At 35.3% G+C, this 20499-nt stretch overlaps 1 protein-coding gene across 2 annotated transcripts; it reads left to right on the top strand.

Moving 5' to 3' along the window:
• The first annotated feature begins 7263 nt into the window (after positions 1–7263).
• LOC125853488 (E3 ubiquitin-protein ligase UPL3-like) lies at positions 7264–19074 on the top strand. Of its 2 annotated transcripts, none has more exons than XM_049533181.1 (18): positions 7264–8453; positions 8539–8649; positions 8807–8923; positions 9036–9206; positions 9280–9441; positions 12007–12255; positions 12355–12476; positions 12617–14030; positions 14684–14779; positions 15133–16680; positions 16801–17025; positions 17114–17218; positions 17390–17470; positions 17563–17631; positions 17759–17887; positions 17968–18090; positions 18229–18393; positions 18641–19074. In XM_049533181.1, the coding sequence occupies exons 1-17, from the start codon at positions 7557–7559 to the stop codon at positions 18292–18294; spliced, it is 5685 nt and encodes a 1894-aa protein (XP_049389138.1). In that variant the 5' UTR covers positions 7264–7556; the 3' UTR covers positions 18295–18393; positions 18641–19074. The 2 variants fall into 2 exon arrangements, with proteins under 2 accessions (XP_049389138.1, XP_049389139.1); XM_049533182.1 differs by having other exon boundaries at positions 18597–19074.
• The last annotated feature ends 1425 nt before the right edge of the window (positions 19075–20499 follow it).

Raw genomic sequence — 20499 nt, 5'->3', positions numbered from 1 at the left:
AATTTGATGCAAAAGTTTCAATATTATGTACATGTTAACACGATGAATAAGAAAATTATAGCTATTAAAAATATCTCTTTAATTAACAAATTTTGAAAGCTAAAACCCAAAATATTGAAATTGAAAGGAAGGAAAAGCTGGAAGATGTGTTATAAAACTAAAGTAAAATAGGACGAGAAATATAAAACAAGAGGAACAATATGAGATAACTTTCTTTCTTTCTTTCAAGTGCTCATCAAATCTTCAAGTGTATGCAATATGAACTCTTATGCCTCTAGTTGTAGTGTAACATAGATGCATATAAAAGGTTAGTCATAAACATGATATTAACATGAATATAATGGAGGAGGTTATGGAAGTGAAAGGTTACAAGAATAATGGTAATAAAGTTGGAGGTTATGGAGGTTATGGTTATTTTATAATGGAGGAAAGTAATTGAGATAATGGGTGAGAGTAACTTCTTTGTGTAGTGGACATCCACACTGCAATATTTTATAACACTCCCCCTTGGATGTCCATAGATAATATGCCTCATTAAAACCTTACTAGGAAAAAATCATGTGGGAAAAAAATTCTAGTGAAGAAAAAGAGTACACATATCTTTTAATACGCTTTGAATGTTGTCTCGTTAAAAACCTTACCAGGAAAATCCAATTGGGATAAAATCATGGTTAAGGAAAAGAGTACAACGCGTATTTTTCTCCCCCGGATAAAATTTTTACTTGATATCTTGGAGACGATGCATTCCAATCTTATATCACAACTTCTCAAATATTGATGTTGGCAATCCTTAGTGAATAAGTTTACAAGATTATCACTTGAATGGGTCTTTGAACGTCAATCTCATAATTTTGTTGAAGATTATGTGTGAAAAAGACTTTTGGTGAAATATGTTCTGTCCGATCTCCTTTGATTGTATCATTCCTTCAATTGAGCTATATATTATTTTCAGATATGGTGGCTGGAATATCATTTTCAAAAAAAACTAACATATTTTCTGAATATGATAGATCACGATTCTAACCAAACACACTCCCGACTTAATTCAGAGATCAATATTATTTCTGCATGATTTGAAGAAGTTGTTACTAATGTGATTCTTTGAATGTCACGATATTGTTGTGTCTCCAAATATAAATAAATAGTCCATTTGCGATCGAGCCTTATGCAGATCAAATAAATATATCTACATAATCAAATCACTTCTAACTCAAAGATTGATCATTTCATTTTATTGAAGCTCGTCTTTTCTTCCGAAAGAAAATCACACATCTTTTATGTGTTGAGTCACTTGCTTTGTTAGTTTTTTGCCATAACTTGAATGATAATATGACAATCACTTCACATAACTATCGTTATGTATATAAAATAATCTTCTAGCATTTGCATAACCAACAATCTGTAAGTGCACCAATTGCACTAATACATAACATTTTAAATCATTTTCCTGGGATAAAAAAGATTCTTTCTCTGTGTTGAGCAGTCTCAGAACCATTGGGTACTCAATGGAATTGCTTTAAGACCTTTTAAATCCTTCAAGGATTTTCATATAACCTTCATCGTTTAGTTAGACATAATAATCATTCATTATACATATTCAAGTATTTCATTTATTGCCAGACTGAAACAAGTCTCATTGCATCCACCACTGGAGAATATATCTCCATTTAATAATATCAGAATTTTTGTGAAAACCCTTTATACATCGAGGCACAAACCGCACTTTATATCTTACGGTTATACCTTCACACAATGATTCATTTGTACCACACTGACATTATATTTTGATCCATGAACTATAAGATAAAAAACATCACTTTTCTAAGTGAAACAAAATATACTTTTATAGTGTCAATCATTTATCTGTACATAATATATGACAAATTCAAATTTAAGATCCTTGTAACCATTTATAGCATTGAGTGCTACTTCATATCAAAGATACCGTCGACGGTCATTTTGATATCGATTCCAATACGATATAACTTATCGAGATCTCTTCATTTTTCATCATTTTCATGTACCTGAACCTTTGTCAGGGTTTTATGAAATGTTATGTCATAGTGCTCTTTCAAAGCACTTACCTCAATATCGTGACCATTTTGATAATTTGCCCCTCTCCTTCCTCAAAGAGTTTTACGTTTGGAATCAATTAGTCTATCACGCTTCTGGCGTACCATACACTCTGTCCTTCAAGGACTATTTATTGGAGCATTTGCAGCTTAATTAAAATATTGGGTCATCAAATATATCTGACAAATTATTTGCAACATTTTGCAAATGAATTATCTCTTAAACTTCAAGTTCACATTTTTTTTTAACGAGAATCTAGATAATTCACCCTACACATAATTTCCAGCTGTTACACATATCTCCCCCTAATGTTAGGAAATCTAACATTTACCCCTAACCTCATTTGGGGATCCATCTTTATGCGTGGTGGAGCAATAAAATCATATGTGCACACATCAAATTTTTAGATGAAAATTATTTGGTTCCTGACCCTAAATCAATTGTGATGGAAAAACCTTGTTGGCTTGATGCATACATGTTAAATAAACTCATCTCATACCAAATTTTATTTGAGAGATTTGTTCTCATAATCAGTGGTCTCGCTATCATTGGAGGCAAACAATTTTTGCTAAACCAACCAGTATTATCAACATATTTTTATAGTTTGAAACTGTGCTCTTAATTTAACAATTTGAGCAAACAACCTTACAAAAATCAATTTGTAAGTTGATACAAATGCACATGTGACCACACCATAGATGCATCTATTAAATCATAATAGTAAGCGGTCCACATGGCAGGTGAACGAACCCATATTCACCATTTTATATGTTTCAAATAATTTCAGGGGATACAATCTCAACCTTAGCTAGTACAATAATCATTTTATCATGAGAACAAGCAACACAAGAGAATTCTTGAAGAATCTTTTATTTCTTCAAACATATAGTCACATGAATTCTCAATTTTATTTTATTTTGCATCACATTTGAATCGAAATAGCCAACCGATTATGCCAACTGATATTTATTCTAATAATCTTCTTGTTTACTTTTGCATGTTATTCCATCATCATGTTCATATTTGTATACAACAAACAACGGGAAGAAATGGGTAATCTCATACGTAAATATTTATAACCCACTTTAGTTGTAGTAATTTGAAAATATTAAATCTTCCCATAATTTGTAGTCTCCATATAATATTTTATTCTTTTTAATTCTTCCGAAACTTAAATTTTTTCTTTTGAGACTTACTAAATCCCAATATTATGAACAATTGCATTCCTCCGGATAGTAACAAATTAACCCTTTCGGAACTCTCAATTAATTTTGTGTACTACCACAAATTTCACAACACCGTTCTTATGGTTACCATCTCCTTCAAGGGGAATTATTATTATTGTCATGGTTAAAATTATCACATGCAAGACTTATTTCTTTTCAATCTCCCAAACCTCCCGTAGAGGTGAGATATGACATTTATCCAACAATACATGAACATGTTCTTATTCATAAGAACACAAGTCACATTTTCTTTAAGAAATGGACCATAACCATTTGAACATGCTCCATAAGTTTTTATTAGAAACCCACTATCATGCTTTCACATTTATCAAATTTATGTGACCCACCTCAACATCACTTTAAGAGGTCAAATGTACAAAATGTACTACCACTTTGTATTCCTTTATTTTGATGGAGGATTTACAAAACTTTTCAAATTTGGGTTGCACCAACAACAATGTGCCCAATAACTTCTCATACCACTTTGATTGATAAAAATTACCTTCACATTTGAAGGAGCATCTTAAGAAACAATGTGTCTAATAACCTTTCATACCACTTTAATGGACAAAATTACCTTCACAGTTAAAGGACACTCATATTCATACATTCAACCACTTGTCATTTTCAGACATATTATGCACTGCTACCACATTAACATAAGAGAATGGAGCAAATTAATTGGGTAAATTTCATGACTTTCAGTCAAAAGTATAAAACTTTATGTTAGTTATCATCGTATCATCACTATAGTGCATTAGGACTTAAACCTTATGTCTTATCTATACAAAGACACCTTTGGTCATAAATCAATGGGACTTGAACCCAACTTCTTATTATCATGGTGCACCGAGACTTTAACTTGATGTCTAACCCACTTGGTGCGGTGAAACCTGAATTCACCGTCTTACCTTCAACCAATGTCTTAATAAACCAAATGCATTACCAAAAAATAAATATTGAATACCATAAATATAATCTGAATTTGACTTAAAATTGAATAAAAATGAACAAAACTAATTAACTAGAACAATATGTTGGAACCAAATAAAAGTCCCAAGTAAAAATAAATTAAAACATTTTAATAGTGCCTCACAATATTGTTATGAAGATTATCACAATTTACTAACCATTTTTAAATAACCACAAAACAAGCTTTGTTAGTACATATATATATTAATAACTCAACAAGTAAATGTTTAGATAAAGAAAAATAAAGAGATACAAAAGTAACCAATAATGATAATCCAATCACAGTATGTATATGCCACATAACTCAATAACTTATCTTTTAACACAACAAGATCATAAAGAACAATTTCTTTACAAATTATTAACTTACAAAACTAATTTTACTTTTTAAATATATAAGTGATCAAATTAAAAGTTTGCTAAAAGTAAAAGCAACTTGCTGGACTCATATGATTTTGAGATGGTAAGAAAACTAATGATGCATAATCAAAAGTAAAATATAAAATAGATTATTTAGTATTTTACCTTGTTTCCGAGAGAAAAATAAACACAAATATTTTTACCTTCTTTATATTTACTTTGCTTCAATTCTTCAATAATAGAACAATCGTGCTGATAACGTGTTATAAAACTAAAGTAAAATAAGACAAGAAATATAAAACAAGAGGAACAATATGCGATAACTTTCTTTCTTTCAAGTTTTCGCCAAATCTTCAAATATATACAATATGAACCCTTATGCCTCTATATATAGTGTAACATACAGACATACAAAAGATTAGTCATAAACATGATATTAACATGAATATAATGGAGGAGGTTATGGAAGTGAAAAGTTACAAAAATAATGGTTATAAAGTTGAAGGTTGTCTAGGTTATGGTTATCTTCGTAATGAAGGAAAGTAATTGAGACAGTGGATGAGAATAACTTCTTGATGTAGTGGACATCTACACTATAATATCTTATAACAAGATGAATCTTTTCCTGATTAGTTTGTCAAACTACTTATTACTTATATTCAAATAATAAAATAATCTTGCACAATAGATGTATAAGAAGGAGGTGAAAAATGCATGCTTTGATATTGTTATTGTTTTTTGCCTTGATATTTAAATGGTGTAAAAGTAAATCCTCGTTTTGTAGTGTCATAAGAGAATTCATTCAAAATAAATACTTTTAAAAATTCCACTCACTGATGGTATATTATATGTTTTCTTACTATACTTTTCTTTCTCATTTTAATTTTTTTACAACCATGATAAATTTCTCCTATCCTCATGTTCTCAGGAATAATCCAACCTAAAATTGAATGGAATTGTTCCAAAATATAGTTCATATATAGAGAAAATACTTGTTCAAGATAAAACATCAAAATAAACTCAATAATTATTCATATCTGTATATAACCATAAACCATAAACAATATATTTAATTTATATTTAAAGAAAACAATACCCATAGTGAATTATATATATATATATATATATATATATATATATATATATATATATAATAGAAACGATGAACAATAGTAAAAGGTGATTACTTATCATTGACATATCTTACTAACTTGTCGTCTTTCAATTTTGATGAACTACATATAATATATACCCCTTTAAATTATTATTAGCGATTAATCGACTTATTTGATGATTAGATATGTATATTTTCTTAGTTCTGACTATAAACACTTCTCACATACATCTCAATCTTGCATAACACATAAGTTAAAGGGGCAAAGAGCTTGATATACCCTCACCCCAACTTTGTCATTTAGAGCTAACATACTCCTTCGTTGTAAAAGTGACCTACATATGCTCTTACTGTTACAAAATCGGCTCACATCTGCCCCTTTTTGTTACAAAAGTGGCTTCACATATACCCCTATCGTTACAAAAGTGATAAAATTAATTTTAAATTATTTTTTATTTTCAATATTTTTAAAAATCATGTATTGATTTTTTTCACACAAAAATTATTTTTTGACTTCTTTGATTATTATTATTTGAGTTTCTTATTCTTTTTTTTTCCAGTCTTTAGTGTAAAATAAGAGAAATAAAAAGAAAGAAGTGTGAATGAAAAAAGATTGAAAACTATTTTTTTTGCGGCTATATTGTAATTTAGTTTTTATATATGTAAAATATATTTAGGACATATATAATAAATTTTATAAGGAAATAAGTGAAAAGAAAAAAATTGACCATCAAAATAATAAATTAAAATTAGTTGTTGAATTTAAAAATAAATTTAAAAAACGTGAGGAGGATAAAACATACCCTTACATGAATTATTATTTTTAATTAAAAAATTATTAGAAATTAAGATTTTTTAATTCCGTAAGAGAAAAAGGGTATATATAAGTCATTTGTGTAACAATATGGGTACATATGAGCCGCTTTTAGAATGAAGACATATTAACCCTAAATGATAAAGTTGAAGGATAAATTGACCCTTTCTCCCTAAATTAAATATCCCTACTTGATCAAACGAATTAATGAAATATTATATCGATACATATATTAAACAAAAAATCAATTTAAACAAAATTATACCCAAAAAATAATCACTACTAGTATTTTACTTAAATAAAAGTAATTAATGTAAAAATTTGTGCTACACTTCTATTTTCGTTATTATTTTTATTTATGAACATTATGTGTGTATAATTATATAACTATTTTCTTATCAATTATATTAAAAAATTAATAACAAATATTTTATTTATTTAATTGTTACTTTAATTTAACTTATTTAAAATAAAAATCAATAAATCAATTTGATAATATCGTAAAGGGACTACAAGTCTACACATAAAAAACAAAAAAGTGGCAAGGAAAAAGTAAAAGAAAAAGCTTTGGAACTATAAAGGAACCGAAGCCTTTTTTTTTTTTTAAAGCATCTTATTCGATCTTTTCAGGGACGGAAAAAATAAATAATTCAACAGACCAAAAATTATTTATAGAAAAAATTAGGGTTTTCTATTTAGCCTTTCCTCAGTATTATTCCTCCTCTCTCAAAGTCCGTATATCGCTCTGCAATCGTGTTGATTACTCAAAGCACTTCATTGGAAATTGATTGCTATCGTATACTGATTTGGGACTTTTAATCGATTGTGATTGGGGGATTTAGCTGAATCAACAAAGATCCACTCTTTTGGTTAAAATTCTTTAATTTTTGTGAATTAGGGTTTCTGATATATGATTATGATTTACGAATCGGAAAGTGTCTGATCGCCGATACATCGGCGAGCTGATTCACGGTTCTGAAGGGGTTTTGGGTTTTGTATGGAAACTCGTAGCCGGAAGCGGGCGGAGGCCACCTCATCAGCGCCTTCTTCTTCTTCCTCTGGGCCAACCACCCGCGCCGCTAAGAGAGCCCGTGTCACCGCCGTTTCTACTTCTACTTCTACCGTCAATTCCACTCCCGTTGCCCCAACTGCATCGATCTCAACTCGTTCTCGCATCACAACTCGTTCTCAGGACTCACTAGCATCTTCTACACCCATGGACTCCACCAATGAATCTTCTGGGTCAGCTAGCCGAAACCGCCGTGGTAAGAACCCTAGTCATGGTTCCGATAAGGATAATTTGGATAAAGGTAAGGAGAAAGAACATGAGGTTAGAGTCAGGGATAGAGAAAGGGATAGGGAAGCCGAGCGGATTCTTGGATTGAACATAGATTCTGGTGGTGCTGGTGAGGACGATGATAATGATAGCGAGGGCGGTGTTGGGATTTTGCACCAAAATTTAAATTCAGCAAGTAGTGCACTTCAGGGACTGCTTAGGAAATTGGGTGCTGGATTGGATGATTTGCTCCCTAGCTCTGGAATGGGGTCGGCATCATCATCCCACCAAAGTGGCCGGCTCAAGAAGATATTAGCTGGTTTAAGGGCGGATGGGGAGGAAGGAAAACAGGTTGAAGCTTTGACTCAGCTGTGTGAGATGCTATCCATTGGAACAGAAGACTCCCTGTCCACATTTTCTGTGGACTCATTTGTACCGGTACTTGTAGGACTGCTCAATCACGAGAACAATCCTGACATTATGCTTCTTGCGGCCCGTGCTCTTACCCATTTGGTTGACGTTCTACCTTCTTCCTGTGCTGCTGTTGTCCATTATGGAGCTGTTTCATGCTTTGTAGCTCGTCTGCTTACAATTGAATACATGGACTTGGCTGAACAGGTGAGTGAATTAACTTGCGTCGAACATGTACACGTTAAGGATTGTTTTTTTTCCCAACTGCGATGCTAATGTTTGCGTTTGACAGTCTTTGCAAGCTCTAAAGAAGATATCTCAGGAACACCCAACTGCTTGTTTGAGGGCTGGTGCTCTGATGGCTGTGCTTTCTTATCTCGATTTCTTTTCTACTGGTGTTCAGGTAGAAGAATTCCTTTCATGATTAACTCTATCATGGTTTTGTAGAATCTTTGATTAACTCTATCATAATTTTATGGAATCCAGTTTTAGTGAAACAAGCAACCTTCCAGCTCCTTATGGTACCTATATAATTATTTCTAACTGTTATCCTTCCATAGAGAGTAGCATTGGCGACTGCTGCTAATATGTGCAAGAAGCTTCCTTCAGATGCGTCTGATTTTGTCCTGGAAGCTGTTCCTCTCTTAACGAATCTCCTCCAATATCATGATGCAAAGGTAAATCATCATCATGCTATCTTCCCTTATATCCTCTTCCCGAGCCCCTCCTAGTTTGGTTAAACATCACTTTTTTTTCTTTAGTGTCATCTTTTGTTGCTTGTGTCTGCAGGTATTAGAGCATGCTTCTATCTGCTTGACCCGTATTGCTGAAGCATTTGCGTCATACCCAGAAAAGCTTGATGAACTTTGCAATCACGGACTTGTTACCCAAGCTGCATCCCTCATCTCAACCAGCAACTCTGGAGGTGGACAGGCTTCACTCAGCACGTCAACCTACACAGTACGTTTAAATCCTTCATATGTTGGTTATTTACGACCTTGATGGCTGTATTCTGACTTGACAAGTGTTGCAGGGTTTAATCAGGCTACTTTCGACATGTGCTAGTGGCTCTCCGCTTGGAGCTAAAACCTTACTGCTGCTTGGAATAAGTGGAATACTCAAGGATATTCTATCAGGTTCCGATCTTGTGGCCACTGTGTCTATTTCACCTGCCTTGAGCAAACCTCCGGAACAGGTGTGCATCACTAGTTTTAGTTTAAATTCATGCTACAATTGTTATTGTTTATTGTAAACAATTGAAACTAGTAGTGCATATTATAGTATAGATTTTCTATAGCGTTGAAAGATCGTTGACTTCTTAGCATATGTCAGTTTGCTAGTCAGATATGTGCCATAGTCAATTTTACATTCATGCTTTATTGAAGTTCAAACACTACATGTTCATAAGTCATTTGGATGTCAAAGAAGGAACAAAATGAGAAAAGTGCCTGGTAGACAAAACCTGTTATGATCAAGTATAGTACTCCATGGTCCCCACATGGAGTGAAATAATTATCAATTAAGTTATTTTTCGGAGAAAGTTGTTTTTTGAATTAGGTTTTTCCCCAGCATATCGGAGACATCCTCTCTACATTGCAAAGGTAGAGGTAAGGGTACATCCTGCCCTCCCCAGACCCACTTGTTGGATAACACTGGGTATGTTGTAATTTATTATTCTTGGTAGTTGAAATCAATTAAAATCCAATAAATTGTTTTAATGTCCCCAAAGCAAATACTTATAGTGATCTGAAATCTTGAACTAAGATTAAAGAGAATTACCAAAGTAAGAAAGTGGAGAACTTGACAGCTTGACTTATGACCGTCTGTTTAGATTTTTCTCCTTGATATGCCTAATTGCCTATTCTCAGACATAACTATGCATTACTTCTCATAAATATAGTCGTTTATTCGTATCACTAATTATTCTTGATTCTTTATAAAAAAACTAACATTTCTAGAGTCTTTCAAATAACGATATCATTAAAATACTTGAATCATATTAGGCGTTCAATAAATATGTATGTTAATAAACGACTGTTTTCGATAACAATGTGCTTCTCTCCTCCTACTCCAATAGCGCACACTGGTCAATTCTTCTCTCGAATAGACAGGTTATTGGAGAACCACCACCGAAACATGTATGGTAGGTATGCCCCCCAAGGCCTAGCTCGAGTGGCAAAAGGTGGAGGATTTGTGGTTTAGGTCACAGGTTCAAGCCCCATACCATGCAAAGCGAAGCCCAGTGTTTAAGTGGAAAAGGGTAGAGGGGTGGACCCATTATCCACCGAGTTTAGAAGGTTGTGATTGGTCCAAAGGGTGGGTCACATGCAGATTTCTCGGTTATCAAAAAAAAAACATGTATGGTAGGTATTAATTCAAGAAACTAAAGTTTAAACTAGTACATCAATCATCAAATTCTGATAATAAAGAAAAATGACTTCATGAAGGGATTCTTATCATAAATCATAAGAAAGAAGAGTTGTAATCAGGAGCAGTGTTATCAAAGGCGAAAAGCGCAAAAAGGCTCTAAGGTCCGTGGGGCTTTTAAGTGCGAAGTGCAAATAAAGTGTTTATGGCTCCAAAACTAAAGATACCTTAGCTTATGAGACAATCATACCCTTTTTATTATAGGGTAAATATCATTACAGAACAAATTCTGTTGTTCATATGCTTAATTTTATGTACTTCCTTCCGCTTTGTGTTGTGAATGCATCACATATCTGTGCTGTGTTAGGTAGTATCTTGACTGCCTTATTGGGAGGCTGTGCAAAACCTTCCGCAGATCCAACCTCAATTATTGACCTTCTTGGTACTTTCCTTCCCTCTTGAACATGGATTGTCCGGGTTATGCACCTTTGAATATACATATACCAAATTTGTCTAAAGTTAGTACATTAACCATCCAAATTAAATAAAATTAAATCAAAAGTCACCTATAACACGTCCAAAAATATCACATTCATCATGTTTAACTATTATGTCTAAACTAATCATTTGACTCATCACCTTCTGAAAACAAGGTAGTATCATTACAATGTGATGGTGGTCCAAATACTTGTTTTCAACTTCAACTTGAAATACTTTTTTGCAACTTCAAACTATTCCGAATCCCTACTTGGTGTCCTAGTGGAGAACTGGAGATCACTGCCATTATTGAGAAATCCATTGTTTTTAGCTTCAAACTCGGTGGATATTGAATATTCAAATGTATTATTCTAGAATGTCAATCAAGTATTATGAGTAATTGGTAAAACAACCTTCTAATATAAGTTTTGGAACACTCCATGGTTTTCTGGTTAATTTTTTTTGTTAGTATGTGAAGACTCAAATTGTTTGTCACTGATGTCAATTGAACATTAATAGTGTAAATATGACTGTGATTAAGCTCGCCATGGGCAGACAGAACTATCTAAAAATAATTCAAGAGCTTCCATGGCTGGAGTATGTTATGAAGAACCTTACAACAACATACCTAGTAGTCATGCAAGTGGGGCCTGGGAAAGGTAGGATTAACCTTTCTGGGGCATTATAATTTTTTAATGTGTTTTTTCTGCTAGTTGACTCGATTCACTTGTGAATTTAGATGGCAATCTACCACTTATTAAATTTACTCTTGTTGCAAAATCATCTGGTTTCATGGAAGCTAGTGCTTGAGCTAATGCCATGAAATGATGCCCTCTCTGTGCTGTGTACAAACTGTTTCTTCTGAAAGCTGCTTGTATCTCTTATAATGACATCAAATGAATTTACGCACTGTTAGATTTTTGAGATTGTGAACCTGGCAAATGAGCTCCTTCCTCCGCTGCCTCAAGGAACCATCTCTCTTCCAGCCGGCACTAATCTGCTCATTAAAGGTTCTGCTATAAAGAAATCATCTGCTAGTGGTTCTACCAAACAGGAGGATATGAATCCATCTTCCCAGGAGGTTTCAGCTCGAGAAAAATTGTTGAATGATCAACCTGAACTTCTGCAACAATTTGGAATGGATCTTCTTCCTGTTCTGATCCAGGTTAGTATTATAATTATAATCCATTGTAAATTGCTGCCACCACTTACTACTGCCATGGTGGAGATTTACCAGACGAAACCCTGTTGTTTTACTTGTCAGGTATACGGATCCAGTGTGAATAGTCCAGTTCGCCACAAGTGCCTCTCAGCTATTGGAAAACTTATGTATTTCAGCAGTGCAAATATGATTCAATCTCTAAATAACGTCACTAACATATCAAGGTATGAATATAAACAATACAAGCTTGCAATTTTTCTTCGGGCATTGATTTGGGATGGAATGGTTATCCAAGTAACAATCTTTATATGCATCATATTTCTTTGGTAGTGAAAGTAGTGCTTCATTTATGATTCCTATGTAGTTTCTTGGCTGGAGTATTGGCCTGGAAGGATCCTCAAGTGCTGGTGCCTGCTCTTCAAGTAGCAGAAATTCTAATGGAAAAGCTTCCTGGAATCTTTGCCAAGATGTTTGTGCGAGAAGGTGTTGTTCATGCCGTAGATGCTCTGATATTGTCTCCCTCCCATGGTTCTTCTACTTCCCAGCCATCTTCTGCTGAGAAGGACAATGATTGTATACCCGGGTCATCTCGTTCTAGACGTAACCGACGTCGTGGCAGTAATGTAAATGCAGATGCAAGTTCCATTGAGGCTCCTAAAAGTACAGTTCCAGGGAGTGGATCACCACCAAATTCACTGGAAATACCAAAGACCAGTTCTAACCTTCGGATTGCAGTCAGTGCAGGTGCCAAATCTTTCAAAGATAAATACTTCCCTTCAGATTCTGGGGCTACTGAGGTTGGTGTTACAGATGATCTTTTACGATTGAAGAATCTCTGTATGAAATTGAACGCTGGTGTTGATGAACAAATATCTAAACCTAAAGGAAAATCAAAAGCTTCTGTTCCTCGGCTTGGGGATATTTCTGCCAGTAAGGAAGACACTTTGGCCGAACTGGTAGCTTCCATGCTGGGGGAGCTCAGCAAAGGGGATGGTGTATCAACTTTTGAGTTCATTGGAAGTGGAGTTGTTGCAGCTTTGCTGAACTATTTTACATGTGGATATTTTTCGAAGGAAAGAATCTCAGATACTAACTTGTCTAGGCTTCGACAACAAGCACTCAGAAGATACAAGTCTTTTATTGCAGTTGCCCTTCCATTCAGTGTAGGTGGGAATATGGTTCCTATGACTGTTTTGGTTCAAAAACTTCAAAATGCTTTGTCTTCCTTGGAGAGGTTCCCTGTCGTGTTGAGTCATTCTTCAAGATCATCTACTGGAAATGCACGACTTTCTTCAGGTTTAAGTGCTTTATCACAACCATTCAAGCTACGCCTTTGCAGAGCTCAAGGAGACAAGACACTCCGTGACTACTCTTCAAATGTTGTGTTGATCGATCCTTTAGCAAGTCTAGCGGCTATTGAAGACTTTCTGTGGCCTCGAGTTCAGAGAGTTGAGTCTGGTCAAAAGGCCTTGGCATCAGTAGGCAACTCTGAGTCTGGGACCACCGCTGCAGGGGTTGGTGCTTGCCCAGCGACCTCTACTCCGGCTTCTGGATCTCGTCGTACACGTTCTAGGTCAGCAGTTAATATAAATGATGGTGCAAAGAAAGACCCACCACAGGAAAAAAATGGAAGTTCATCCAAGGGCAAAGGAAAGGCTGTTCTGAAGCCTGCTCAAGAAGATGGCAGGGGACCCCAGACAAGAAATGCTGCTCGAAGACGAGCAGCATTGGATAAAGAAGCAGAAGTTAAATCTGTGAATGGGGAATCTAGTTCTGAGGTATATTTCTTCATACATTTCGTTCTTTGTTGAAGATCGCTGTTTAAATAGTAAGTTATGGAATAATAAATAAATGAGAAGATGTTAAGAAAAAAATACAAAAGAACGAGGAAAAATATGATTAAAATTTGTATTTGGCGCATCTTCATCTTCATCAATATTACAGTAGAAGAGTAATTTTCTATTATATCCTTCAAAATGAAAGAGATAATCTTGATGCTAGGAATATCATTCAGAAATAGCATAAAAGAGAAATAGGATACACGTGGAACAAAAAAATTGTATGTTTGCACTGAATAATAACAAAAAGCACAGAATAGTCTGGTCTTGCCCAATATAAGTAGGGGAAAATGGTATTTTCTGACCTAGTCACATGTTTCTCTAACCCAAGAGTGTAGCGTAGTGGTCACATGATTTAGCTTTTTGAATCTCGAGTTAAATTTGAATTAGTTATGTCTCTCTTTTGAACATGTTTTTGATAAGGCTCTCTCTTGACCATTAGGTTTCATTTGTTGAAATAAAACAGACAAATGCTTATTTAACACTTTGATGTTTCTCTATATCTTTTTGCTTCCATTTTTTATCTCCTGAGTAGTTGCTGGTTTGTATGAGAACATGAACTTTTTCATCCCACTGCTTGTTGTGATGTTTAGGATGATGAGTTGGATATGTCACCTGTTGAAATTGATGACGCTTTGGTTATTGAGGATGAAGATATATCTGATGATGATGAAGATGACCATGATGATGTAAGCTATTGAACTTCTCCTTGCTTTTTTTAAACCTTGTATCAAAATCCTTGTTTTTTAAATTTCAGATTCTGGCATTTTTAATTAACTTAGGTAATGGATAGTCGTGTTGCTCGGGCTCTTAAAATGTCCATGCGTGTGTGTAAGATCCCCCAGAAGTAATACATTTTTGGAGGCTTTGACACGGGTGCGTCAATATTTTGCTGGAGTTCGAGCAACATGTTTGAGAGCATATTTGCATTCTCAATATGCATATTTTCAGCTCATCTCCCCAGATCAACTTGAGCAGCTCTTTTAATTTTATACGCTGTTGTATTAAAGACGTTTTTCTGAAATTGTTGCCGAGGCTTTAGGTGTTGGGCGATGATTCTCTTCCTGTTTGCATGCCGGACAAAGTTCATGATGTCAAATTGGGCGATTCTTCGGAAGATAGTCCTGCCACACAGACGCCAAATGATAACCAGACAAATGCTGCTGGTGGTTCAAGCAGCAGAGCTGCTTCTGCTCAGGGATCTGATTCTGTTGAGTTCAGGAGTGGGAGTTCTTATGGTTCAAGGGGTGCAATGTCATTTGCTGCAGCTGCCATGGCTGGACTTGCATCTGCGAACGGTAGAGGTTTGAGAGGAGCTAGAGATCGTCATGGACGCCCTCTATTTAGCACTAGCGAACCACCCAGACTTGTATTTTCTGCAGGCGGAAAGCAGCTTAATAGGCACTTGACTATCTACCAGGCCATCCAGCGGCAACTTGTCCTCGACGAGGATGACGAAGAGAGGTATGGTGGCACTGACTTTCTGTCTAGCGACGGAAGCAGACTTTGGGGTGATATTTACACTATCACATACCAAAGAGCTGACAGCCAAGCAGAGAGGTCTACAAAAGGGGATGGGAGCTCAACTTCCACCAAGTCTAATAAAGCTAGTTCTTCAGCAAGTGCCAGTGCCAGTGCTGATCCCTCATTGCATCGAGCATCATTGTTAGATAGTATATTACAGGGAGAACTTCCTTGTGATATGGAGAAAAGCAATTCTACTTACAACATTTTGGCCCTTTTACGTGTAGTAGAGGGATTAAACCAGCTGGCCCCACGATTACGTGTGCAGTCAGTTATTGATGATTTTTCTGAAGGCAAAATATTGAGTTTAGATGAGCTCAATACTACTGGTGTCAAAAGTCACTCGGATGAATTTGTAAACAGCAAGCTCACTCCAAAGTTGGCCCGACAGATACAGGATGCTCTAGCCCTTTGTAGTGGGTCTCTTCCATCATGGTGTTCCCAGTTGACAAGGTCCTGTCCGTTTCTTTTTCCATTTGAGACTCGGCGCCAGTACTTCTATTCAACGGCCTTTGGATTATCTAGGGCTTTATATCGGCTTCAACAGCAGCAAGGTGCAGATGGTAATGGATCCACCAATGAGAGAGAGGTCAGGGTTGGGAGACTACAGCGCCAGAAAGTTCGTGTCTCTAGGAATCGCATTCTGGATTCTGCTGCAAAAGTAATGGAGATGTACTCTAGCCAAAAAGCTGTTCTCGAGGTCGAATATTTTGGTGAAGTTGGCACTGGTTTGGGCCCAACTCTGGAATTCTATACCCTGTTAAGTCGCGATCTGCAAAGAGTTGGACTGAGAATGTGGAGAACAAGTTCCTCAGCAAGTGTACATTCAATGGAAGTGGGTGTGGATGAAAAATTGAGCGGGGGTGATAAAGAGCTTGTCCAAGCACCTCTTGGATTATTCCCACGTCCCTGGTCATCAACTGTTGAAACTGCAGATGGCAACCAATTCCCGAAAGTGATTGAATATTTCAGATTGCTAGGGCGTGTGATGGCGAAAGCACTTCAAGATGGACGGCTTTTGGATCTCCCTCTGTCAACTGCATTTTACAAGCTTGTTCTTGGCCAAGTAAGGGCTTCTCTCTGTTTTTTTATTTTGCACGTGATTACCATTTATGATTAAATTATTGCATTTATCTTTCTGTTTTTTGTTTTTCTTTCCTAACGTTTCTGTGCTTTAACATTGTAGGAGCTTGATCTGTATGATATTCTTTCTTTTGATGCTGAGTTAGGAAAGACTTTGCAAGAGTTGCAAGCTCTTGTTTGCCGTAAACAAAATCTAGAATCAATTGGAGGCCAGGGACAAGAGAACATTAATTATTTGCATTTTCGTGGGATCCCAGTTGAGGATCTTTGTTTAGACTTCACGCTCCCAGGCTATCCTGAATATGTTCTGAAAGCAGGCAATAATAATGTATGCTCTGCTTTTCTTGGATGCCATTTCATCTTTTGGTCCTCTTCATCATTTTGTTTGATTTGTATACTTCAATTGGAACTTGCAGGTTGATCTTTGTAACTTGGAAGAATATGTTACTTTGGTAGTTGATGCCACTGTGAGGACGGGAATTGGGCGGCAGATGGAAGCATTTAGATCTGGCTTCAATCAGGTTTGTTGCCACCATAGGATTTTAGCTAATTAGAGATGCATCTAGGGATGATATTTAAATGATAATTTGGTGCAACTTTCACTTAATCAATTCATCAGTTACCTGATACTTCTTTGATATCATCACTTATCTTATGATAGTGAAATAACTTTTAGGCTCCACAACTTTCAGGTTTTTGAGATTTCAGCTCTGCAAATATTCTCTCCTACTGAGTTGGACTACCTGCTTTGTGGTCGTAAAGAGTTATGGAAGGTAATGTTTTGTTTCTCATGAACCCAGTATAGCACAATGTGATCTTGTATGTGTCCAGCTCTTATTGAATTTCATTTCTTTTGCTTATCCAGGCTGAGACGCTTGTAGATCATATCAAGTTTGATCATGGATATACAGCCAAGAGTCCCGCCATCGTTTATGTAAGTTTGTTCTTCAGCTGTCAGTGGAAGTGTAGTGCCTGAGACAGTAATGTTGTCAAGGTAGCCTTCATCTCTCTCTTATATTGGCTTCAAACTGATGTCAACTGTTTAATTTGATTCTGATCAGTTATTAGAGATCATGGGAGAGTTCACTCCTGAGCAGCAACGAGCATTCTGTCAGTTCGTGACTGGTGCTCCCCAGCTTCCTCCAGGTGGTCTGGCCGTGCTCAATCCTAAGTTGACAATAGTGAGAAAGGTATGGCTGTAGTTGGCTGAAATATTAGTCCTGTCTGTTAATTCTCTCTGCAGAGGCTGACTGTCATATCTTTTGAGCAGCATTCATCTAGTGCTAGCAATACAGCACCAAATGGTAATATGCCATCAGAATCTGCAGACGACGACTTACCTAGTGTGATGACATGTGCTAACTACCTGAAACTGCCTCCCTATTCTACAAAGGTATGATTTCTCCCCAATTTGTCGGCTGTTGGCTGTGGCGTAACATTTCCTGTCATCTGCTTTCCTATTACAGTTTTAGAATTTTTCCTACTCTCGACTGTCTCCGGATATTGTTAATCCTTACACATCTCTCTGCAGGAAATAATGTACAAAAAGTTGCTCTATGCTATCAATGAAGGTCAAGGATCATTTGATTTGTCGTAAGTTACATGACAAAAGGACTTGTGTATACAACTTGGAAATTATTGGTGTCTGGTCCTCAATAAAGCTGGTTCTGGGCCATCCTCAACTAACAACACCTAGGTTTGTATTCATCAGAATCTGGTGTTGTGTATCTTTATCTAGTTATATTCCTTTTCAACTGCTTTTCCTCTATTTTGATTGCTAGTTTCATTACAGCAGAGTTGCTGTGGAGATAGTAAAATGAACAATTTGTTTGTTTGTTTTTGAGCCATGCAAATTAGTCCCACTGATTTAACTGCCTTAATGCATTTTGGTATTTTCAGATTATTTAACTCCAGCTTTGTGTTTTGGCTACTTTGTTTCACAGCTGACATTGGCACCTTGCTTCGATCGAATGATGAAGATGGGTTTTTTTTTCTTTTGGGGGGGTTCTTTTGCTACAAATAGTTGTAAATATGTAGGAAGATATTTTCTTTCAATTTTTGACTTTTTTAAGGTCGTGCAGCACATACATGTAAGGGCACCGATATTGCCATCTTTTTAGCTTCTCGCAGATATGAGGAATGCTGTTTCTTTGTCAGTACAGTTGTTAGTTAATTAAAATGATGCAATAAATTGGCCAACTTAGCTGAGGGCCACAAAGCTGCATGATTTTGGGGGCCTAACTATTTGAAGTGTTGTCTTTGTATAAATCACAAGTTACAGGTCTGTTGTCCCAGAACAAAATTCTACTTGGGAGCTGAAGAAAGTGAGTGATGATTTAGGGTAGGATATGATCACTATCTTTTACTGTTATCCTTTATATCTCTGTAAATCTCTGGATATATGCGACATCATATGTTAAAGACTTGAATCTTAATAAAGAAAGAGAAAATACATAATTACCCCATCAAACTTAGACCCTTTTTTGAAGAAGACACCTTAAGTTTGCGGAGGTCCTATCACCCCACGAAACCATTTAAATCTACAATAAATACGCCATTTTGACTCATTTTTACAGCAATTGTAATTTCACACTAGAAAAGCGTGTGAAAGAGTAAAATTGTGGCCCCAATCCAATGGAAAATTGACACATGGCATTGTTAAACCAAAGTGAAAAGAGGCCCACGTTTCTTCTTCCCCAAACCACCATTAATGGCTGTTGAGAGCTTTTCTCAACAGTAAAAGTTGGTTCTTTACTATGCGAAGCGAATTTCTTTATTGTATACTCTATCATCAAGTTCTAGCAATTTATCTTAAGGCCTTTTATTAGAAAAAAATCTACTTAACAACGACATAATACTTGATCAATTTAGCACCTAATTTACCTTTCAACAAAGAAATTTGAACCCATTTCTGTTCATATAGCTTCCCCAAATCAAAAGTATCAAAGAATCTACTTGAACAAATTCAAAAAAATGTGAAATTCACTTATAGAACTCAAAGTTGGTCTTGATTTCGGAATACCCACAAAGCTAAAAAGGATTAAACTAATTTTTGAAGAAAAATATTTGAAATCAAACACCAAAAACACTGAACAATAACAAACAAAACTTACATAAATATATATCGACAAAGAAATTCAGAAAACAAAATTCTTTTGAAGTGAAGTAAATCGAAAGAACTGGGAAAAGGAATTGGGAAAGATGAACGATGAATTTTCTAAAAAGATTTAAGGGTTAAAATGTGAGTGGGTCAAGGTTTTACCCGACCCACTATTAAAGAAGTAAGAAAAATAAAAAAATATTATTTTATATGGGGTGAAACACACGCACTAGTCATGAGATTACAAATATTGTAAAAGTAGTGTATTTAAAATTGTTGGAAATGGTTGGATGGGGTAATAGGACCCCCGCAAACTTTAGATGTCTACTTCAAAAAATGGTACAAGTTTGATGGGGTAATTATGTATTTTCCCATAAAGAAATAATAAAAAAATGAAATTTTGTTTGAAATGCTTAGTTTAGGGTCTAACTAGTTGGGTTGGATTATTAATTTTATAAATCAAATCAAATTAATAAACTCGGGCTTCTCAACCTTAGAATTTTATGGGTTTTTGAATATTTTTTTTTTCATTTTTTTCATTTGTACAAATATATAATTGATTGGTACTCCAAATATTGAGATGAGTGAAATATTCAGCAAAAGATAATAATGAAATTGCATAAAATAACTTTTACAAATTATCAAATGATATCATAATTCAGAAGTATTAAATCATATTAAAATTGTTAATAAGTATTAACA

The sequence above is a fragment of the Solanum stenotomum genome, chromosome 1, assembly GCF_019186545.1.
Source record: "Solanum stenotomum isolate F172 chromosome 1, ASM1918654v1, whole genome shotgun sequence".
In the NCBI taxonomy this organism is placed as follows: Eukaryota; Viridiplantae; Streptophyta; class Magnoliopsida; order Solanales; family Solanaceae; genus Solanum; species Solanum stenotomum.
The sequence above is the reverse complement of the archived record's forward strand: the minus strand, read 5'-3'. Positions and strand labels throughout refer to the sequence as shown.